Source organism: Anabrus simplex, chromosome 5 (genome assembly GCF_040414725.1).
Source record: "Anabrus simplex isolate iqAnaSimp1 chromosome 5, ASM4041472v1, whole genome shotgun sequence".
Lineage (NCBI taxonomy): Eukaryota > Metazoa > Arthropoda > Insecta > Orthoptera > Tettigoniidae > Anabrus > Anabrus simplex.
The window spans coordinates 402,837,432-402,862,635 of record NC_090269.1 but is presented as its reverse complement, the minus strand read 5'-3'; the positions used below and the strand labels follow the sequence as shown (position 1 = coordinate 402,862,635).

The 25,204-nt window shown below is 39.1% G+C and overlaps 1 protein-coding gene across 1 annotated transcript in view; it reads left to right on the top strand.

Annotated features, from left to right (window-relative positions):
* LOC136874573 (uncharacterized) overlaps positions 1–25,204 on the top strand; it is a 198,353-nt gene that overhangs the window by 17,925 nt on the left and 155,224 nt on the right. The window contains exons 5-7 of the mRNA XM_067148209.2: positions 1,045–1,449; positions 15,651–16,334; positions 16,583–16,777. Coding sequence (XP_067004310.2) covers positions 1,045–1,449; positions 15,651–16,334; positions 16,583–16,777 — 1,284 coding nt within the window. The remainder of the gene's footprint in view (positions 1–1,044; positions 1,450–15,650; positions 16,335–16,582; positions 16,778–25,204) is intronic.

Here is a 25,204-nt window from a genome sequence, read left to right as displayed (position 1 = left end):
AGTCGTGAACATGTCTTGTAGAGGCAATGTGACGTATCCATTGATTTCAAGGCTTTTGTAGAGAAAGCTAGTTAACAAAATATGGGAAAGGGAAGGTGAAGTATGTGAATGAGGTGAGGTTTAAATGTACAAATGTGAAGAAATGAGTGTATCCTCCTAATTCAATACATCGTATATCCCATCATTAGATGGAGTAATCAAATTCAGACTTGTTTCGGCTCATTTGAGCAATCTTCAGTGAAAAAGCGGGGATTGAAATAATGTTACATAATACAAGCTAAAAAATGCCAAAAAAAAACATAATGAAGGAACAAATGAAAAAACAAAAGAGAGCCTAGAGGAAACAAAATTAGCACAATATACAATATTTACATCATCATGTGGAGCAAAAAAAAACTCACTGTGACAAAATTCAGTGAAACAGTGGTTAATACAAAACATACTTGAAACTAGAAACTGTGTTAACCCAAGAGGAAAAGAAATGAAAACAAATGATAATGAACAACAAATGCACATAGTGAGGTTGTGGACCTCTTAGTTTACAAAATATTGGTTTTGTAACAATACAAAACAGGACAAAATCACTGTCAAAAATTCAGGCAGAAAATCTATCTTAGTAGAAACCATTTGAGAAACCAAGCCTGACACAATGTGCAGGTGAAAAGCCTGTGACAAGAAAAAACACCGATGAAATTTAAAGCTTTAGAACAGCATCATTCTCAATATCTTCTCAATCTAGCGGTCCCATTCTTGATTATCGTTTCATAATGTTGTAATCTTGTAATGAGGTGAGGTGTCTGTCTTACAATAGGATTATTTTCTATGTTCGAGAACACAATAATAAATGAAAGCGCACTGGAAAAGGTAAACACAAGAAAAAATTGGCAGGGCTCTTTTGGTAACTCAACAACAAAACTTTGCATAAGTTCTTTTTAAATGAATGTTCTTATTTTAAGGTTCAGTAATATTGATTTATAACCACTTGCCATCATTGTTTGTACATTGCTTGGATCTTCTTCACCTTGTTTTCTCCTTTTCTTACAGGCAAATTCAAATCATGTATCAGAAGAAGATAAGTGGCTAGCAGATTATTTTGAACTGCACGCCTGCAGGGAATCACAAAGGAGATCTGATTCTCCCGAATGTGATGACTTACTAGATGTTGCCTTACGCACAAGAGCTGTCGTCCAAGCAAGTTCTGCAGTACTTGTGCTGGCTAATGCTCTTAGAGAAGCATGGAGGGTCAAATGTTCTAAAAGTAACCATGGAGGTGATTGTCCATTATTACAGGAATTACCTCAACAAGAATATTTACAGCACTATGTTCAGCCTTTAAAAGAAGAACAAAATATGTTCAAACTGAGGAAAGAAATTCTTAAAAGGAATTCAACAGCATCTCGTAATTTCATATTGATAAATTACCTTAATCTGACATCTGATCTTCTTGAGGTAAGTTGTAATGTAATTTTTAAAGTACAGTAGAAGTCCGTTATAGCGAGAATTCATAACAGCGAAAAATTTACTCGCTACAACGGATTGTCGTTATATCCGATTTTTTTATAAAAGTCGGATACCCCTTCATGCACTTTAAAATCGGTATGAATCGGCAATCAGTTTGTTCAAAACTTGCGTTTCAACAGATGATATCCACACTACGGCTTACTTGTTTATTATTTTTCGTAATCAGATACAACATGAAAGTGTATAAGAACACTTTCTTATACAAAGTATGGGGTGAAATGATACAATTGTACGTTTCTAGTATAGACCAAAATACAGAACATAATGAAAACTTCTTCCAACATTATATAAATAATAAAATATGCTGTAATAATATAAATAATAAATGATTTGAATATTATATAGATTTACAATTGCCTGTAATAAAGTTTACAGATCTCAGTTAAATATTCCCGATGACAGATCTTCTGATATTGTATGATATCACATAATTTGGGCTATATAAATAATTTATATATGGGTGTCAAAACCTGGAAGGTTACAATATGGATAATGTGTTTAAAACCAGAAAAGATATCTGGAAAAGGGAAAGAAAAAAGGAAAGATAAACCACAGTATTGTAAAAGAAGAAAAAAGGATGTGCTGGTTTTCAATGTTTTTAATGTACCAATTTGACTATATTGGCTGAAGATGACCCAAAGTGTTGAAACTAGTAATGTTTAATGTTTAATGACGATATAACAGATTTTTATAAAATTTAGTTGTATGTGGCATTAATGTTAATGTGTTGAATAGCTGGACGCTATTTTGACTTGTTCCTTGCAACAGGATAGTGTCAGAACATTATCAGAGACTCTTTCATGCCTCTTAAGACTTTGTCTTATTTGCGTGAAGTTAGCTCCAAACTTAAACTCTGTGCCCCCAGCAGGGTAGTGTCAAGACGGACTTATAATTGCTCGCTGCAATCTTCCAAGTTTCTACATGCCTATTGTAAATATTAAGATAGTTAATGAGTGTATTTCTTTTTGGGTTCAGATGTTAAGTATATAACTTCCCAACAAGCTAGGAAGCTGAAATTTTGCACATATATTTTCTATAGACTACAGTGCAGCTTTTCCAAAAAAAATTGGAAGTACCAAGATATTGACAGCAGTTACATAAATAATGGCATATTATTCTGTCTCATTTCGGCTTTTCACCAAGGCAGATGTGATTCAAATCCCAGCTCCAAAGTATGAAATGAAAAGTAACACACACACAAACGCACGCGCGCGCGCACACACACACATACGCACGCGCGCACGCATACACACACACACACACAAGTCTCTCCTCTATGGCTAAACATAGGGAGGTGATTAGAGCAATGCTAAGTAGGACAGTAACCCAAGAACTATTGTTTGCTTGTAAATTACATTCTATCAAAGTTGGAGAACATGCATTATGTTGCATTGCTTCTAGACACAGCTAACTTTCCAATGGAAATTGCTTCGAGCAGCTGCTGTGACATTGTTTCTTACTTGGCCCAACATAGACCATTGTTACCTGAGGTGAACTCATGAACAGTCTGCCCACAGATTGCAGTAAGATACCCATTGTACACATTCACACTTAGATTGCATATGTTATGAATGTTACTAAGAACTGACAGTTGCTCTAGCATCAACAGATCCAGGTCTGGATGTGCAATTGCTGTCATAGCAGCATACAATTGTTGCATAACAGGGTGTATTAGTAAATATGCCAAAGGTGCAGAAAAGAAAATGTAATAATTTTTTAATTTATACACGTGTAGACATTCCATTCTATAAAAGAGTTATTTGTATGAAACAGAAACTAATATTGTTCAGCAAAATACATGTGTAGAAGGCAGACGTCTGTTTGGAGCTTCGGCTGCATCTCACCAAATTCTCCACAGATTAAAATGGCGTTTGTGTGTTCATCGTTGCTGAACACACTAGCCATTGCCTATATGCAGACAGCAAATGTAGTGCTCCTGTACACTAGTACATACACCAGCCTAGTGCTATGCGGTCGTAAACGAAGTTTACTAATCCAAGGGATTGCATTAGATGGGTAGCGCTTGTTACTGCATATATCGCATTAACAATATATTTAATTAATTTTATAACATATTTGTGTTTAACTTACATTATTGTAGTATTTATTTATATTTCTTGAAATTGTGAATAGAGGGCAGCACTTGGCTTCCGGGACTGTTTTCTGGCGCCAGTGACTGGCGAGAAGAGGAAGAAGCGCGTCAGACAGGCCGCTAGTAACATGTGGAGACAACAGTCTTACAAAATACTAGCACAACAGTGCTAACGTTTCAGGTGCAGCCGAACCATTGGCACAATACAATTAGGAACACAAGTGTAAAGCATATTTCTAGTGTTAATTTGTGTCAGTACGTGCCGCATGTGTAAATATAATTGTATATGTATAAGAAGTACGTACAGTACTAGTGCGTTTTGTAGTTCACGTACATCTGAATATATAAGTGACTTGTGTGCTCTAAATGTTTTATATACTGTATTGCCTTAATAACATTTAAGTGGTCCTCCGAAAGTGTAATTCATTGTTTTATGTGTGGTTATCATACGCGACCGCCAGAGGTAAAGTTTTGATCGGAAATAATACAACATTTTCATCTCGGTCAAACATTTTGGTCCTCCGGGCCGGATACTTCGAGCTTTCATTTTATGTGACAACAAACATAGTGCATTTACAGTGACTGGATTATGCCGATAATATATTGTGATGTATCGTGGTGCAATTTATGACGCAATTCGCCACATGGCTAATTTACGCGCGAACTCACGCCGCTAAATCAGAGCTACCAACCGCGCCGGTCAAATCTTCCGCGCTGTGGAATACAACCTGTGGACTGTTGGCAGTAGCAACCCTGAGCCATATCAAGATGGCTCCTTGATGACAACAACTACTTCCCACACCTTACAAGGTCACATCCAATTCATATCTTTATTCCTATCCTTTCATTATGGCAGAGGAGAGTATTAAAATTCTAATACGCAAACGAGGTGTAATAAAGGGCAGCGTAACACGTATTAAAAACTTCGTAGATGGGTTTAACAGTGAGCAGGGAATTGTGGCTATTATCTCTCGTAGGGAAAGTTTAGAGGAATTGAAACAAAGGTATGAGGACATTCAATCCCAGCTAGAAATCAGTGAGGAGGGAGAAACATACGAAGCAGATAGAGAAATATTTGAAGACACATATCATCAGATAAAGGTCGACATAGACAGAATAATCACCCAGCATGAAATAACAGGTCTTTCCAGACACTCCAGTCAAGGGAATATCTCAGTAAGCAATAATTACAACGGGGCGCACATCAAATTACCTACTATTACACTGAAACCATTTGGAGGCGAGTACGAAGACTGGAGAGGATTTCACGATTCCTTTGTATCTATGATCCATAACAATCAAGATCTGCATGATATACAGAAATTTCACTACCTAATTAGCAGTCTAAGAAACGAACCTCTTTCAATTGCACAAAGTCTCCCTCTATCTGCTGAAAACTACAGCATAGTTTGGCAAAGGTTAATAGACAGGTTTCAAAACAACAAATTAATTTCGTCAATCCACATTAAACGGATATTAGAGCAAGACTCAATCCAGAAAGAGAATGCCAATTCTCTCAGAGAGGCTATAAACACAAGTCAGGCCAATGTAAAAGCATTACAAGCCCTTGACTTAGATGTTTCAATTGAAGATTTATTATTGTCACAATTGTTAATCAACAAACTAGACCCAGCGACTAGGAAGGCATGGGAAATACACACCTCAGGTTCTGAGTTAGAATCTCTGGAGGTGTTGTGGACATTTTTAGAAAAGAGATGTTTAGCACTTGAGGCAATCAAGCCAGGTACTCAAGTTCAACAGATTAAACAGTCGATTAGATCTACACCCAAACATCAAGTAAGCAATGTGCATGCTAGTGTTAATTACCAATGTGTACTCTGCAAGGGCTCACATTACCTATTTAAGTGCGAGTCCTTCAAAAGGCTCAATGTCCATGAGAGACATAATGTTGTGAGAGATTACAAATTATGCTTTAACTGCTTGGGCAGTAATCATAATGTCAATCAGTGCCAATCAGGCTCGTGCAAGATGTGCAGAAAGTATCACAATTCACTATTGCATGATGACACCAGACGTGACCGCAGCAGGCCAATGCTTAGCTCACGGGAAACAGAGAGAGAACACAGCTCACGCCAAGCAGTAGCTAATCACACAACCCGTTCAACAGATGTTACTCACTGCGCTGTCAAGGAATCCGATCTGTCTACAGTCTTGATATCAACAGCGATAGTCAAGGTTAAAGACATTCACGGTAATATGCATGAGGCTAGATGTCTTTTGGATTCAGGTTCTCAGACAAATTTCGTGAGCGAAGAACTGGCTCAATTATTACGTCTAAGAAAACAAAAACATGTTACACCAGTAACTGGAATTAACGGTGCAGGAGTTCAAACCTCACACTGCATTACAGTTCATTTGCAATCTGCGGTCAGCCCTTTCAATGTAGATGCCACATGCTTAGTGCTACCAAAGATTACAAACAATTTGCCAAGTAGAAAAATCGACATTTCAAGATGGAATCTACCCACCAATATAAAATATGCCGACAGAAATTTCCACATTCCAAGCAAGATCGATTTGCTACTCTGTGCAGACATATTCTTTAAGGTTATATTGGAGGGCAAGAAAACTCGTGATGGGTATCCAACATTGCAGAATACGAAACTGGGTTGGGTAGTAGCTGGCCAGGCACCCATACAACACCAAGGGGAACATGCAACATCACTATTCATCCAGGTAGACCAATTAGACACACACCTTAAAAGATTCTGGGAAATAGAAGAACTGAATATGCCACCAATCACCAAAGAAGAAAGAGATTGCGAAGAACACTTCACTAAGAACACAACGCGAGATGCTACAGGAAGGTTCCGAGTTCGACTGCCACTTAAACAGACTTCATCGCAGTTAGGGAATTCATACCCTCAGGCAGTAGTGAGATTCTACAGTATTGAGAAGAAACTTAATCGTGATCCCAAATTAAGAGAAGAATATTCAGCATTCATGAATGAATATCTGAAACTTGGCCACATGAAACCGGTACCCACGTGCACTGAAGATGGAGGATACTTCATGCCACATCATGCCGTATTCAAACCAACAAGTACCAGCACTAAAACTCGTGTTGTCTTTGATGCGTCTGCTAAGACTGACAGTGGCGTATCTTTGAATGACAAGTTACTCGTAGGTCCTACCATACAAGACGACCTGCATTCTATTGTACTACGTTTCAGATCACACAAGATTGCTCTTGTCGCAGATATTACAAAAATGTATCGACAAATACAAGTTGACAACAAGGACATGAAACTACAACGAATACTATGGAGAAACACTAGCACCGAACCTCTCCAGTGTTATGAACTCACGACAGTTACTTACGGTACGGCAAGTGCTCCCTTTCTCGCTGTGAGGTGTTTGAAACAGTTAGCCGATGACGAGTCAAAGGAATTTCCACAAGCAGCAGCTGTCCTTAGAAAGGATTTTTATGTTGATGACCTCCTAACCGGAGCCAGTACTGAATCAGAAGCCATTCGTTTACAGCAAGAATTAGAGACATTACTGTTAAGAGGGAGATTTGAACTTAAGAAATGGTGTTCTAACAGCAGTAAGGTCATGTCAGAAATACCAGAAGAAAATAGAGAAACCAAATCACCACTTCAACTCGACAATGCAGACACAGTAAGAACATTGGGAATACTCTGGCACCCTTCTACGGACCAGTTTCAATTCGACATAACTGTTAAAAGGGTTTCCCATGCAACCAAGAGAAGTGTACTCTCAACTATTGCTGCAATTTTTGACCCTCTGGGCTTATTGGGTCCAGTTATTCTCTCATGCAAGGTCTTCATGCAACAACTCTGGACCTTTCAATTAAAATGGGATCAAGACCTGCCGAGTCAGCTTCTTAACACTTGGAATGCTATTTACTCGCAATTACCAGAACTTAACGATATCAAAATTGACAGGTACATTTTAAGTAAGACTAAAGTTGTAAATTGTGAATTACATGGTTTCTGCGACGCCTCTGAACGTGCTTACGGGGCTTGCGTGTACATTCGTACCACAGATGAAGAAGGGCTTATTTCATGCAATTTGATGTGTTCTAAATCAAGAGTCGCCCCACTTAAACAATTGTCAATTCCACGCTTAGAATTGTGCGGCGCTCTCCTGTTAGCAAGATTACTTAAGCGAACGCTCACGAGTCTCAACCTGGATATAAGTTCTATTCATGCGTGGACAGACTCTACAATTGTCTTACAATGGATTGCGTCACCGTCGACGAGGTGGAAAACATTCGTCGCCAACCGGGTCTCTGAAATCCAGGACACGGCAGAAAACTGCACATGGCATCATGTATCTACACAAGAGAATCCAGCTGACATATTGTCACGAGGAAGCGAGCCTCAAGCATTAAAATCACATGACCTCTGGTGGCATGGACCGTCCTGGTTGTGCCAGCCTGAAGAATTATGGCCAATCAGTACTGCAGAATGTACCTCAGAAGCACTTGAAGCCAAACCCACTACATGTGCAATCAACAGCTGCGATAATGAAGACATCACTACACGGTTTTCCTCGTTATCAAGAATGAAACGTGTCTTTGCGTACTGTAAAAGATTCACCTACAATTTACAGCACTCACATGCGAAGATTACAGGAAATCTAAGCACGGAAGAATGCAACAATGCACTACTTTGCTGTGTACGATATATTCAACACCAGGAATTTCAGAAGGAAATTCAATATCTTCAACTGAAAAAAGAAGTTGACAAGAGAAGTCAGTTAAAATCTCTCGCTCCATTTCTTGATAAAGATGAGTGTCTCAGAGTGGGCGGGCGATTACGTAATGCAGACGCAGCATATGACCAGAAACATCAGATTATACTACCAGCGCATCACCATGTCACGAAATTAATTATTCGTGACGAACACTTAAGATTACTACATGCTAGCACACAGCTACTAGTTGCATCACTTAGAATGAAGTATTGGATTCCTCACGCCAGGACAACTGTCAAAGGTGTCATTCGCAAATGTGTGACATGTTACAGGTTCAAGGCCGAGAGCTCATCGCAATTGATGGGCCAGCTGCCTGCTGAAAGAGTTAAACCCACTCGTCCTTTCCTATATAGCGGTGTAGACTTTGCGGGACCCTTCTTCATTAAACAAGGTTCTCCACGTAGTAACACGAGAGTAAAATGCTACGTTGCACTTTTTGTCTGCTTAGCCACCAAGGCCATTCACTTGGAACTTGTAAGCAATTTAACCACCGAAGCCTTCATTGCTGCCTTAAGGAGAATGATAGCCCGGAGAGGAAAGGTACTTCAACTTCACAGTGACAATGGTTCATCATTCATCGGAGCCAGAAATCAACTTCGAGAACTTAACAAATTATTCCAATCAGAGCAACACCAACGTGAAATTGATAATGTTGGAATCCAAGAAGGATTTACCTGGAAATTCATTCCTCCACGAGCACCAAATTTCGGAGGTCTTTGGGAAGCTGGGGTGAAATCTATGAAATTTCACCTTACTAGAATCACCAAGCACGCTCACTTGACATTCGAAGAAATGACTACTCTTCTCTGTCAGATTGAATCCATTTTAAATTCACGTCCAATCACTCTCCTGAACAATGACCCAAATGACACCTCTTATCTTTCACCCGGACATTTCCTGATAGGAGAACCCATGATGGCCATACCTGAACCAGACCTAACCTTATCTAATGCTTCAAGGCTTTCCAGGTGGAATCATCTTCAAAAAATGAAGGGACATTTTTGGAACAGGTGGTCATCCGACTATCTGGGCAGCTTGCAGCAACGCATGAGATGGAGGTCAGCACAGCCCAGTGTATCTACAGGAACTGTTGTCCTAATTAAGGAGGACAACACTCCACCATTGGACTGGAGACTAGGCATCATTGAGCAAACATTTCCAGGCAAGGACGGGTTGGTGAGAGTCGTTGATGTCCGTACACCCACAGGAGTTTATAGGAGACCTGTGTGCAAATTATGCCCACTCCCAATTGACTAGTGACCTCAGTGTAGTGCGTCGTCCATATTTTCTTGTGTATTTGTGCATATGTATTTATCTTTGCCTTGACAGTTTTTTTCTTTTTTGAGACAGAACTCAATGCATTACTTGTTTTATTTTCAGGGTATTTAATTTCATTGTTATTGCATTTAATTTGTAAAATGTGAGCACATTTTAAGTGGGCCGGTATGTTACTGCATATATCGCATTAACAATATATTTAATTAATTTTATAACATATTTGTGTTTAACTTACATTATTGTAGTATTTATTTATATTTCTTGAAATTGTGAATAGAGGGCAGCACTTGGCTTCCGGGACTGTTTTCTGGCGCCAGTGACTGGCGAGAAGAGGAAGAAGCGCGTCAGACAGGCCGCTAGTAACATGTGGAGACAACAGTCTTACAAAATACTAGCACAACAGTGCTAACGTTTCAGGTGCAGCCAAACCATTGGCACAATACAATTAGGAACACAAATGTAAAGCATATTTCTAGTGTTAATTTGTGTCAGTACGTACCGCATGTGTAAATATAATTGTATATGTATAAGAAGTACGTACAGTACTAGTGCGTTTTGTAGTTCATGTACATCTGAATATATAAGTGACTTGTGTGCTCTAAATGTTTTATATACTGTATTGCCTTAATAACATTTAAGTGGTCCTCCGAAAGTGTAATTCATTGTTTTATGTGTGGTTATCATACGCGACCGCCAGAGGTAAAGTTTTGATCGGAAATAATACAACATTTTCATCTCGGTCAAACAGCGCTGAGGAACATGCTGCGAGCGACCGTCTGCTTGTTATCTCTTCATATTCTGATGTAACCTGCCTGCTGGCAGTAGTGTCTCTGTGAAAATCAGTTAGTAGACATCCCATTCATCATTCATGCATGTGGGACATTTATAAGTAGAAAGTACAGTGCTCGCGAGCTGCCTGGTATATCCCGGCAATTTTTTTAAACTTCTTTATTACCTCCTTGCTTTTTGCCGTAGAAGAGAAATTCAGCCTATAGCTTGAATATTGCCTTTTGTACTCAGAAACTGAATAAATGCATGTTCAACTTCAACTTCAGTCATCAATGATCTACATTTAGGGCTGTTGCCTGGTGGCAGATTGCTTATCAGTTGTTTACCTAGCCTTTTGTTAAACATTTTCAAAGAACTTGGAAATTTGTTGAAGATTTCCTTTGATAAATTCTTCCAACCCCTTACTCCTCGTCCTGTAAATGAATATTTTCCCCAATTTGTCCTCTTGAATTACAACTTTATCTTCATATTAGGATCTTTTGTACTTTTAAAAACTCCACTCAAGCTTATTCATCTACTAATGAGATTCATGTCAACTCTTCATTGACAGCTTGCGCGATACATGAGAGTGTATTGAGACGACGCCACAGAAGATGACTACCATAGCAGTAGTCAAAACATCTGGGCAAGAATGAGAGGAGTGGACCACAGCAGAATAGCCCGAAAGATTTTTAATATATTCACTCCGGCCGTGAAAGCCTTCATACTTCGAGTATAACATAATCCGCAAATAACTTTATCTGTGATTCTAGTTATTTACTCATATCATTATCACTATCACTATCAGCCATATTCAATCGTTTTTACGATGTGGCCTCTTTAAGTCCGAAGCAAGGTAGGTTTTCATGAGGTCTCTCCATCTGGGACGGTCTTGAACGATGTTCTGCCAGTTGATCCCAGTAATCTTCCGGATGTCTTTATCCCATTTGTCCGGTGGTCTTCCCCTTCGTCTGAGATGATCTTTCGGACACCACTCCAGCACAAGCTTTGTCCACCTACCATCAGTTCTCCGAGCAACATGGCCTGCCCACTGCCATTTTAGGGTAAACACCCTTTCTAAAATGTCACTGACCTTTGTGACTGACCTGATGTAATCTGCTCTCTTCCTGTCTTTCTTCCTGTCTTCTTCTATAGCTCTTTAGGTTGTTCTGAGTTTTTGCTTAACAAACTCGCTCAATGTCCAGGTTTCACAACCGTAAGTCAGTACGGGGAGAACACTCTGGTCAAAGACTATCTTCTTTAGGTGGGGTGGCATGTTGGATTTGAAGACTGAAGAATTTCTTCCGTATGCTTGCCATCCTAGTTTGATACGTCGTAAGATTTCTGATCTTAAGTCCCCTTTCATGTTTACAAGTTGCCCAAGATAGACAAATTCATTGACCTGTTGTAATGTGGTGTTTCCCACATGCAGCTTTTCTGCTGAGGCCCATTTGTTGAGCATTACTTTGGTTTTAGAAAGGTTCATGGATAGTCCCACTTTTTGACAGGCTGAGACTTGTATTAGAGTTTGTAGTTCATCGATGTCGTATATATGTTAGTGAAGATTACTGATTGCCGGGTTGAGTGGCTCAGATGGTTGAGGCACTGGCCTTCTTACCCCAACTTGGCAGGTTCAATCCTGGCTCAGTCCACAGGAATTTGAAAGTGCTCAAATACGTCAGCATCAAGTCAGTAGATTTACAGGCATGTAAAAGAATTCCTGCGGGACTAAATTCAGGCACCTCAGAATTTCTGAAAACTATAAAAGTAGTTAGTGGGACATAAAGCAAATAAATTTATTATTTTAAGATTACTGATTATGTAAGTTCCCATAAGAAAACTATGATTTGATTTTCACCAATTGAGAAGACCTGACATTCATACTGTCACACTATGGAGTAATGCTTGTTTATAAGATTGAGAAGCCTGTTACACTATTATTTCTTTTCCAAAACTATCATCATCATCATCATCATTGCAGTGCTTAATTTCAGCCAGAATGCACCACAACAGTGTTCCAGCACCTCCCAAGGATTTTTTTTTGAAGTGTTTTTAAAAGGATTGTTCAATAAAAGTTACTGGAACATGTATGTTCATACATGCTTCATACAGTTTTATCACAAGTTTTCAAATATGAAAACTTGTGACTTTTATGAGGTGTGGGTAGGGGTTGTGTATGGTTGAAAAGCGGTCAAAATGTGTGAGTATGCATTCTGGTGTTGGTCTTCCTGCTTCCATCTTTTGAACATATTTGTCTGATAATTGTAGATGTGGTTAATTATCAGCTTGACTTTCAATTTTATCAACATGTCCTCATTTCTTTTATAGTCTCATTTTGTGCAGCATGCTGTGTGGCACATATATTGCATTTTACATGCTGTGTTTCTGTAGACAACTGTAGTTTTGAAGAGTCCATGCCTCACTGCGATAGCATACAGTTGGTCTGGCCAAAGTATGTTATAAGTGCAAACGGATGTATTTTTGTATGAGAAATAGCTTGTAAATCCCTGGTAAGATCCCAGTTAGAGTATGGGATCCACACCAGGACTTCTTGATACGAGAACTAGGAAAGATCCAATGGAAAGCAACATGATTTGTTCTGGGTAATTTCTGACAAAGGAGTAGTATTACAAAAATGTTGCAAACTTTGGTCTGAGAAGACTTGGGAGTAAGGAGACAAGCTGCTTGACTAAGTGATATGTTTCCAGCTGTCAGTGGAGAGATGGCACAAAATGATATTAGTAGACAAATAAGCTTGAGTAGAGATTTTAAAAGTACGAAATATCCTATCTAAGCCATCTGGCAGCACATAGGGATCCATACATACTTTTGCATTAAGTCTGGCAGCTGAATACTGCTCTTTCGTCTGGATGAATAGCACCCACACCAAGAAAATTGACACTGTCCTCAATCAGATAATGCGGATTATCAGCGTTGTCATCAAAACGACCCCATTACACTGGCTTCCAGTTCTTAGCCACATCCTTCCTCCAGATCTATGCCGCATGAACAATCTCGTCTGAGAAGCAAATAAAATACAGGCCAATTAATCACTTCCAATCCACCAAGACATCCATAGAATCATTTCAACCCGACTGAAATCCAGGCACCTTCCCCTGCTGCTGGCTCAAAAACTGATGAAAGAAAACTGTTGTGGAATGTGAACCTGGAATGAAGTATGGACTGCTAAGCCCCCGATGAATGGAGATCGATCTTTGACCTTACGTAGCCCCCGCCCGGATTTCATCTTCCGAGGAATGTATTGCTCCCACTAAACAGAGTGCGCACTGGACATGGAAGAAGTGGCTCTGTGATGTATTCTTAGAGCCTGTCAAGCTGTGACTGTGGTGAAGAATTCCAGACAATGTGACATATCACCTTCAGATGCCCACATAGAGCCTTCTGAACTATCTATGAGCTCCTGGTAGCTTCAACAATGGCTATTCAGTGGCTCAACAACTGGACATCCTAGTTTAGTTCACATTTTTCATTTGTTAATTTGTGTATTTACTTATATTTTGCATCATTTCTGTGGTTTTGTACTTTTGTTTGTTTTTCTCTCTATTTTTTTGTATTGCACACATCTCTCTCGATTTCTACCTTGTTTTATCTTTACTTTTTATATTTTTTCTGTTTCGTAAATTATCATTGTTTTTCATAGTGCTGCTGAATTTGTGTGTGGCTTCAACTGTACCATAAGATGAATAAATAATCATAATTGAAGATAAAGTTGGAATTCAAGAGCACAAATTGGAGCTAATATTTATTTATAGAACAAGGCATAACGGATTGGAATAATTTGTCAAGGGAAATGTTCAATAAATTTCCAAGTTCTTTGAAAATATTTAAGAAAAAGCTAGGTAAACAACTGATAGGGAATCTGCTACCTGGGCGTCTGCCCTAAATGAAGATCATTGATGACTAATTGATTGATTCATTATATGGTTCAGCAGTGGCGGCTGGTGGTTTAAAAGTTCAGTGGTGCACAATTATTTTACCATTGATATAATATGATTACAGGCTAATTTTCAAATCCAGATACATCAACAATACTGTTTATTATTAAAAATAAAACAAACATTTTATATTTATATTTTCAGGAATATTACTACAACCCAGTATTTTTTTCATTTAAAAACTCTTTTACCATATGGAAATGAAACACTTTGAGGTAGCCTAATTCCAGTTTGTATCTGGTTTCAAAATTAAACGTCGCATGGGTCTACCCATTCGTTTCACCTCTGATTTTTCTTTGGCAGTCCGTTGCGGAAACGGCCCAGACATTAAAAACTGCACCAAATTCATGATCTGGCAAAATGCCACTAACTGATAAAAATGCACAATAATAAAAACACACACGCTGACACGAATGTTTACAGAGTGAAATCAATAAACTACTTAGCTTGTACGCACATAACAAAGCTCACAACTATACTGAAAGAAATGGCGGTTTTCTTTTTCAAATTTAAAGCCGTTAGTTATAATATCCAACAGATGAACTTCCATCCAATGTCACTAGGTGACATCCCTGTTCTATAACAGACTCTCACATTGAGCGCCAATGGTCTCTAGCGACTTTGTTAGTAGTTGGTTGCGTAGGAGCACGGCCGACTGCATCCCTCACTGCGCTGCAAGGAGCTAGCTGGAGCGACGCATCAAGTCGGCCGTGGTAGGAGGAGCCAGGTTGATAAACCTCCATTTAAGCAATGTATAAGAAGCCACGCCTATCTTTTCCTCTCTCCGCGCACCCCTCTAACAGCCTAAAAGCACCCCTCGATCAGTCCCGCTCGCCCCTCTGGCAGCCCAGATTTCATCCTACCCCAGGTTGACTCTCTGCTGCAAACTTTCCGGCTCCTGCAGTGAACATCTAAGAGTACCGGCTTGTAGTCTCCTGTAGTCAGTGTTTGCTCTTTCAAGCCCTTGAAAGGTTTGTCTTGTTGAATGAAAATACCGTTGTTGAGTACTCCAAATTATAAAACTTTACCTACAGTAACATAAACATAAAAAATTAATGGGGGTAGCGCAAACCTGCAACCTTAAGGAGAAACCGCCCCTGTGGTTCAGTATTCCTGTTGTTCTTGTACTGGTATACTTCACTATTTTGGTAGACAGATTACACCCCAGATAATACAATTCTCTAAATTTGTGTTTCCTAAATATATTTTACTCTGAAGGCCATTATTTTGGTTTGTTCAGCTGCTATCCTCTATTTATTTAAACTTTTCTTTTCTTTTCTTTTCTTTTATAGGTTATGGTGTACAGCTCATCTGAAGGACTTCATGTATTAGATGATTCTTTCAACAGAGTTGCTACCAATGTCTGTGAAGATAATGAGGATAAAAGCAAATGTAAAGAATGTCTGTATCTAAAGCAAGACAGAAGCAATTCTAGTCGGCACTTTGGTTACTTTACTCAACGGAATCAAAATTTACCCTACCTTCAGTCAAAAGTATCCAAATATCAGCTACAGCCTCAATCTAACTATAATGTTTTAATAAGTTCTCCCCAAAATGTTTATATTGCAGCACTGTTTTCACTTCATAAAAGTGCCAACCAAGATTCATTTCTACACTGTAAAGATGATGAAGTAGTAGACCTGGATACAGTTCGAAAGATTGAAGCGTTTTTATGGGCTTTGCAGAGAGTCAATTTTCATTTGCTCAAATACTCAGCCAGTGACTTACAAATAGGAGCTTTACTGGTTGACACGTGTAACTCTCATGTCAGAACTATGGCACTTACAGCTGGGCTGGATAGTTTCAATCACCATGTTGGAGGATACCAAATACTTGCAGCAGTAAATGCTTTACCATTTGAAGATGCTAAGATTGCTGATGAAATTCTGTCCTCACTTAATATAACTACCCTATCAATTGGACAATCTGCAGCTTTAGCAGACAAAAATAATGAAAATAATACATTCATCCTGCAGGTAATCATAATTAGTATTTTGTTCTATTATTGAGGAGAAAATTTAATAAAAATGCTCCTGTGTTTAAAATTTAAGATTAAAATGGTTTGTTTGTTCGTTTGTTTGTTGAGTTCTCAGCAAAAGATTATTGGATGCCCTAGAGTTCTGCTATCAACTATTATAGAAAGCCCAGATGTCACTGAAGTCACTTCTTATCTCTTTTTACCTTAACCAGGTCAGATCTAAATTTCAGTTCTGTTTTGTCGCAGGTTGAAGCCCCCACTTCTGCCATCGTAGACGCCATTATAAGTGTTATGAAGCATCATGGTTGGGATTATATAAGTATTGTCTACTCAACAAATGCAGGAGAACTTGAGTCTGGCTTTAAACAGTTCCAGACTGTAGCCACTACTGCTGGGATATGTTTTGCTGTAGAAGAGGCAATAGATAGTGACAAAGAGCAGGTAAGCTGTCATATTTATCTTTTTATGTTTTAACTTACAACCCTCTTATTTGTCATGTATTAGGTATTTGGGCATTGCTTGACCCTTTGTGCATCTGAGACTTTCAGAACTAGAATTCAATCAGTGGATTAATTTAGCAGTCATTGTAGTGCGTAAATACTAGAGTAGCAAAACCTTAACCAGTCATTCGATTTCTTCAGGATCTGTAGCTTGCTTCAACCCTTACACCGTCTGCAATGGGAAAAGGCAAGGACTGGGAAAGTAATGGTCACGATTTTATTAGCCCCATCATTTGTTTAGTGCGAAAATATGAAACCACAGAAGATTATCTTTAGTTCTGCTGGTGAAGCCACCATCTTCCAAATAGAAGCTTACAGTTACATGCCCCATACTGTGCTAACAATTTGCTTGATAGGAAATAAGTTAAAATATGCCACTATACAAGTACCCTAGTGGCCATCCACAGAGCAGGGGATCTGGGTTTGAATCCCAAGAGCTGTCACATGTTCAGCTCTTTTGTCTTAGAATCACAACCACATTAGGAGAAGCTGTTGTCTAAAGTAGCCTTGGCAAAAATGTGGTTCTGCACTGAGTCACTTTTGTACGAGGGTAATCCCCAAAATAAGGTCTCCTAGTTTAAAAAAATACAGAACTCTGTTCGTGTGGCTGTTCGTCATGATATTGTGAAGAGTGTTTCCTGCGCTCGCGTATAAACATGCACACACCACTCTAAGGCACTCAGTCTTGGCTTGGCAGCCATTGAGAATGGAGCTCCCGTTGAATGTTACCGCCAAGTGTGTGCAGTTATTTGGTTTTTGAACGCAAAAGGTACTGAACCGATTGAAATCCATCGCCAATTGACGGAAGTGTATGGTGAGTCGTGCATGGATGTTAAAAATGTTTGTAAGTGGTGTAGAGAGTTTGCAGCCGATTGGACTGAAATTCACAACGAACAAAGGAGTGGGAGACCATCAATTTCCATTGAGACAGTGATGAAGGTTGAGCAAATCATGCGTGAAGATCGACGGATCACCTCAGATGATCTCTGCTCTTTGGTTCCTGAGGTTTCCCGAAGCGCTGCTCACAGAATTTTAACGGGAAAGTTGAAATACCGGAAGGTGTGCGCAAGATGGGTGCCACGCATGCTGACTGAAGACCACAGGCTGCAACGACTTGATTCTTCCCGCGCATTTCTTCAAGGCTTTGCAGCCGAACAGGACAACTTTCTGGACTCAATTGTTATGGGTGACAAAACCTGGGCGTTCCACTTTACACCTGAGACCAAGCAACAATCATGCCAGTGGCGGCAACCTTCTTTGCCAAAGCCGCAGAAATTAGGTCAAACACAGTCTGCCGGTAAAGTCATGACAACTGTGTTTTGGGATCGAAAAGGGGTATTGTTGGTTGACTTTATGCCCGCTGGGATCACATTAATGCTGACAGGTACTGTGAGACCCTGAAAAATCTCAGAAGGGCAATTTAGAACCAGAAAAGAGGAATGTTGAGCAAGGGTGTAAACATTCTCCATGACATCGCCCAGCAAACCATTGCTTTCCTGCAACAGTTTCAGTGGGACATCATCACCCACCCACCCTATAGTCCCGACTTGGCGCCCAGTGACTATCACTTGTTCTCTAAGTTGAAAGAACATTTGGCTGGAAAGCGATTCAGCACCGATGACGAGGTGAAAGGTGAGGTTCACAACTTCCTGAACAGCATGGCGGAGAGCTGGTATGACATGGGAATACAAAAGCTGTCACAACATCTACAAAAATGCATCAACCAAAATGGTGATTATGCAGAAAAATAGCTAAATGTTCAAGCTGTAAAATGATGTAAACCACTGTAGAAATTCATAAAAAGATAGGAGACCTAATTTTTGCGATTACCTTCGTACCTAGGTATGCAAACATGAATAGCACGTATCTTGAGAGGGAGGAAACCTGAAGAAGTGAAGCTACAGCCTGACCACTAGCAACACATCAAATATAAATGGAATTGACACTGAATGCTGCTCAGAGAAGCGAGGGGGGTATGAGGTGATTAGGAAGCACAAGAAATACATAGCTAGTTAAAATGTAGTCATAAGTTACATTTTCACAGTGGATAAAGCCATTTCCTTCAATATTTCAGCCACCCAGACTATGAAAATCCACGGCGTGTTTCCATTCACTCAGGAATGGAATGAATGAAGTCCCCATCTAGCGCCAAGGTTAGGAATTATGCCGGCTGCCAAAACCTGTCGCACTCCTCTGGTTCAATGATTAATGACTGGCAGATAGAATGAAGTGATACTGGAGAGTGTTGCTGGAATGAAAGATGACAGGGAAAACTGGAGTACCTGGAGAAAAATCTGCCCCACCTCTAGCACAAATCTCACATGGAGTGACCGGTATTCGAACCACAGAACCCAGAGGTGAGAGGCCACCTGAGCCATAGAGTCTCTCCCAGAACAATTATATTTTTCAAATTTTATTTCATCATCAAGAAAAGGAAGTGCTCTGTCTCACACTAAAAAACTTTTTTGGTTGGATAATGGGACAGTGATACTTATGTTCCTTATCCTGGTGTTAATGCTGTACTATGTTTGGTGGTCCCAGTATGAACCTTCCTATATGAACGGATAATATGGCGCACATCTGCAGTGGAGGGAGGGTCCTAAAGGTCTTTAGCCTAGCATAAGTACTGAGTTAATTTTCTTATACTGTAGTTATAAAGGCCATTTTGATCTTATGGCACTTTAACATAGCCGATCCTGTCAGTTATTGAGGGAATATTTAACAGGAATATTTAGCCTTGCTGATCATATCAGTAACTGATGGAATGTATAGGAGGAATACCTTTAACTTTAACCTTACTGATGATGTCAGTAATTGAGGGAATGCATGATAAGAATTGTTTCCTTTAACATGTCTCTTCTGTTTTTCTTTCTTCTTGGGGAGCAGAGGAAACAACAGCTATATCTTGATCTCATTTTTATTGTACCTAGCAGATTGTCAAGAAGAGTAATTTTGTGTCAGAGTTACTGTATGTGGTTTTGCCCTGACAGGAGCTTTGAAGAATAATGGAAATATTTGCAATGCCAATATGGCCTAATATTGTGGAAGATGTCCAACAATTATCAGTCTCTTGAGTTCATAGAAATTAATTCACTGTCACTCACTTTCTGGTGTAGTTCTAGTCTACAGTACATTTTGTTTGTAAAATGCCAATATTACAGGCTGAGCTGAGTGGCTGTGACGGTAGAACCCTGGTCTTCTCAGCTGAAATTGGGGGTTTCGGTCCTGTCTCAGACCAGTGGTATTTGAAGGTGCTCAAATATACATCAGCTTCTTGTCACTAGATTTACTGACATGTAAATGAACTGTAGGACAAAATTCTGGCTCCTTGGCTTCTTCAAAAGCCATAAAATTAGTTCATGAGACGTCAAAGTAATAAATAAATATTGATATGACCTCAGGTTCTAAAATACTGTAGATGTTGTAGTTCATTCAAAATATTCTATGTGGATCAGTGGTATTATAATAATACTGTACTTTTATTACAGCCAAATAGCCATAAAAGAAGAGAGGTATAATACTCTAAAACTGCATAACCTTTAATTTTGTTTGTTTGCTGCAGAGTTATAAGTGGCACTGTTCTCATATGTCCTCATAGTTTACATTCACACATCTCTGTTGGTTCATGGTAAAATGTGTTTGTACAAATAATATGATGAAAACTATGTATTGCCAATCTCGTAAACATGTTCCTCATCTCAAAGTTGGATGTTGTCCACGTCCGATCTATCTTGGCCCCAGTTTCATAGAATTCTGGAGGTATATATATATATATATATATATATATATTTATTTATTTATTTATTTTTTGTTGAGTGATGTTACTAGTTTTTCTGAGGCTCTAGTGTTGAGTGAGGCAAAAGTGTTCTGAGGTCTTCAAGGAGGAATGATTCTCATGCGAAGAGTTAGACGAGTTGTGATCTTGTAGTTTTTTATACTCCGATCGCTCATTTGATGTACTGTATAGCGCTTTTACACTTTCTGGTGCTGATAGGTTCTTTTCTGTGAGGTATGTCCATATGATTTCTATCCCACATGTTAGTATAGGCATGACTTTAGTTGTGAATAATGCCATTGTTATCTCTAAACGGAGGGTTCTGATGTAGCGTATTTCATGTGCTGCTCATACCACTTGCATTGTTTTCTCTGTCACAGTGGTAATATTGACCTCCGTATCCCACGATCAAGGCTTCAAACCCAGAAGAGGTATCAGATTTTTTAAGGGAAAAATAAATTCCATTCGGCACTCTGTGTAACACGATGTTGATATGTAAAAGATCTCTGATGACACCTTTGGTGTTTACCTGACAAAATTAATTAAAACTCAGCCATAGATCACTCAACAGAGGACTGGTTCACTTTGCCATCTAGTAGAAAGATATATAATGTTGAAATTGATGTGCAGGCAGCCAAGATGGCGTCAGATAAACAATACCTGGAATCAATAACTGAGGCCAGAGTCATCAGTCCATGGACTGGTTTGATGCAGCTATCCATGCACTCCTATCCTGTGCTAAACTTTTCATTTCAATGTAACTATTACATCCTACATCTGCTCTAATCTGCTTGTCATATTCATACCTTGCTCTACCCCTACCGTTCTTACCACCTACACTTCCTTTAAAAACCAACTGAACAAGTCCTGGGTGTCTTAAGATGTGTCCTAAGAATCTATCTCTTCTTCTTGTCAAATTTAGCCAAATCGATCTCCTCTCACCAATTCAATTCAATATCCCTCCATTCGTGATTCAAACTATCCATCTCACCTTCAGCATTCTGTAACACCACATTTCAAAAGCTTCTATTCTCTTTCTTTCTGAGCTAGTTATCGTCCATGTTTCACTTCCATGCAATGCCATGCTCCAGATGAAAGTCTTCAGAAACATCTTTCTAATTCCTATATCAGTGTTTGAAGTGAGCAAATTTCTTTTCTTAAGAAAGCTCTACCTTGCTTGTGCTAGTCTGCATTTTATGTCTTCCTTACTTCTGTCATCATTAGTTATTTTACTACCAAAGTAAAAATATTCATCATGTTTATTGGTATTTCCTAAGTTGATTTCTTGACAACTAATACTTTAGTTTTTGAGATGTTCAGTTTCAATTTTGATTCTTGTAGTGTTGTTGTTAAAACTCGTAGCATTTTACTTATTTCCCTCTGTGAATCTGCAATTAATGCAATGTCATCGGCAAACCTTATACAGTGGATTTGTTGTCCATTAATTTTTATGCCTTTGGTTTTTTGCTTAAGTTCTGATATGGCCTCCTCAATGAACATGTTGAACAAAAATGGAGATAGCGCATAACCTTGTCTCACTCCCCTTCTAATGGATGCTGTCTTAACATTACCGTTGATTTCTATTGTTGTGCTTTGATTTTTGTACAGAAGTAAAATGAGTCTTCTGTCCTCCAGCCCAGTCCTATACTCTTCATGTTCCTAAAGAGTTGTTTCCAGTTTATTTTGTCAAAGGCTTTCTCTATATCCACAGATGCAATGTATGTTTTCCTATTAACACTCAGTCTTCTCTCTAGAATAGTTCTTAATGCTAGAAGAGCTTCTCTTGTTATCTTCCCTCTTGTGAAAACAAACTGATCGTGCGATGTATATTGTTCAATTTTCTTTTAATCCTGTTCTTAATTACATTAAGCAGTATTTTGGATGTGTGCAATAGCAGTGTTAGTGTTCTGTAGTTGGAACAGTCAGTGGCATTTCCTATCTTTGGTAAGGTAACGTCCTACTTTTAGTAAAGTCTCCAGGAATTTCGCCATTGTAATAACATTTTGCAACGATATTATACAGTTGTTGTTTCATTCTTTCTCCTATTCCCTTGAGAAGTTCTGCTGGTATGTCGTCCGGTGTGGTTGCTTTCTTGTACTTTAATTGTTTTAGTGCTAGGTCAAATTCTTCCCATGTGATTATTGGGCCTATATTGTCTTCTTCCACCATCTGTTCAGGTTCAAGATAGTCCAGAATTGCCATTACTTCTTCATTCCAGTACAGGTCAAGATATTCCTTCCAGCGTTCTGCGATATCTTCACTATCAATAAGTAGTTGCCCATTTTTATCCTTTATAACTGAACTTCTTGTTTTGGGTTTATATTGGAGTGATTTGATCATACCATATGCTCTATCTGTCTTCCTTCTATTATATCATTCTCTATAGTCTCATAATTTCCTTCATCCATACTTCTTTGGCCTCCCTACATTTTGTAACAATGAGATTCTTTGTTTTTCTGTACTGATCTTAGCTTAATGCTGTGTTTATCTTCTTATACTGGTTTCATTTCTGAATGAGGTCTAATATCTCTTCAGTAATCCATGGTTTTCTTGGCTCTAGTCTTCTGTTCCCTAAAGTTCTATGTGCTGTCTCAGAGATTCCTTGTTTCATCATTTCCCAGTCCATCTCACAATTATTATATTCCGTGAGTGCATTTGTATCCTCTGCATATTTCTGTTTAATTTGTTCGTTTTGCAATTTGTTTAAATCCCATCTGACTTTCTTCCTTCTGATTATCTTTTTAAGTCTGAAATTGCACTTTTCCATCACAAGTGTGTGATCACTGTCAACTTCAACGCCAGGGTAGCTGTGGCTTGATTTGATTTGATTTCTATACCTAGTTTTAACTAGTATGAAATCAATTTGGTATCTTTGCATGTCCCTGGGACTTTTCTAGGTATATTATCTTCTCAAAGGCACTTCAAACATGGTGTTAGTTATTACCATATCATAATATTCACAAAAATCTAGTAGCCTTTCACCTCGGCTGTTTCTCTTTCCCAGTCCAAAATTCCCTATTCCCATTCTGTTTGGTTTTGAGCCAACCACAGCATTGCAATCTCCCATAATCACCAGATTTTCCTAGTCATCAATAGTTTTAGTAGCTCATCAAGACACTCATACAAGCTCTTCAACCTCATCTTCATTACAGTTCAGTGTTGGAAAAGTACACTTGTACAATGGTCATATCCCTAGGTTTTGCTTTGATCTTCACCATCAGTATTCTGTCATTTACATGGTAGGTGTTCTCAATATTCTTTGCCTAGTTCTTCCCAAGAATTAGTCCCACACCATATTGACCAGGTATTGTTCCTCCGCTATAGATGATCCTAAATGAATCACTAATGAAATCACCATTTCCTTGCCATCGTGTTTCACAAAGTCCTAAAATATAAATATTATTAACTTCCATCACTCTTTTTACCTCTTCTAACTTCCCAGGTGTCATTAGTGTTCTGACATTTCACGTTGCGATTCTCATCGGTTTTTCCTGTCCTCTGCAAGGATTTCGCTGACTGACGACCTGGGAAGCCTTGCAAGTCTGTCTTCCCCTGCCAGATCTTGAGTTCCGATGCTCATGATCAGTAATCATTTGCTTAAGTAGATATGGTTGCAGGGTTGCATTATGAGGGATAATAATGCAGTGATTTTCTGTTGCCTTCTGCATCGCAATGCCGTTGACCAAAATAAGTCAGTTCATCCCCCTTTAGGGGCAATTTCTCACCCCATGGGCAATAGGGCGCCTGGACCCTCCACCCGCTCATCTACCCTACAAAGGGAGTGTTGGCACTTGGCAGAGGGATCTCCTTATACCGGGAGACACTTGGTCCCATCATTTGTTAGCCGCCTGTATGTAATAACATTGTCATTACATACATTCATTGCCCCATCTTTACCATGGGGAGGCGAATGCTTGGATTTCCCCATCATTGTAACTAGGACCATAGAGGCATTTCCTAGTTCCTCAGGTTCTGCTCAGGTTCACTGCATACTGATTTTTATACAGATTGTAGATAATTCTTCATTCTGGGTATCTGATCCCAGTCACCTTCAGAATCTTAAATAGGTTGGTCCAACCAGCATTATCAAATGCATATTCTAGATCTATGAATGCCATGGACATGGTCTTGTCCTTCTTAATTCGATCCTCTAAGATCAGACGTAAAGTCAGGATTCCTTCATGTGTTCCCACATTTCTTCTGAAGCCAAATTGATCTTCTCCCAAATCAGCTTCAACTTGTCTTTCCATTCTTCTTTAAATAATACATGTTAAAATTTTGCAGGCATGAGATACTAAGCTAATGGTGTGGTAGTTTTCACACTTGTCAGCACCGGCTTTCTTGGGAATAGGTATAACAACATTCTACCAAAAATCGGATGGGACTTCTCCTGTCTCATACATCTTATACATTAATGGAATAACCTTGCCATGCTGGTTTCTCCTAAGGCAGTCAGTAATTCAGAGAGAATGTCATCAATTCTAGGTGCCTTGTTCCTACTTAGGTCTCTCACAGCTCTGTCAAACTCTGACCACAAAATTGGGTCTCCCATTTCATCAGCATTAACAGCCTCTTCTTGTTCCAGAACCAAAT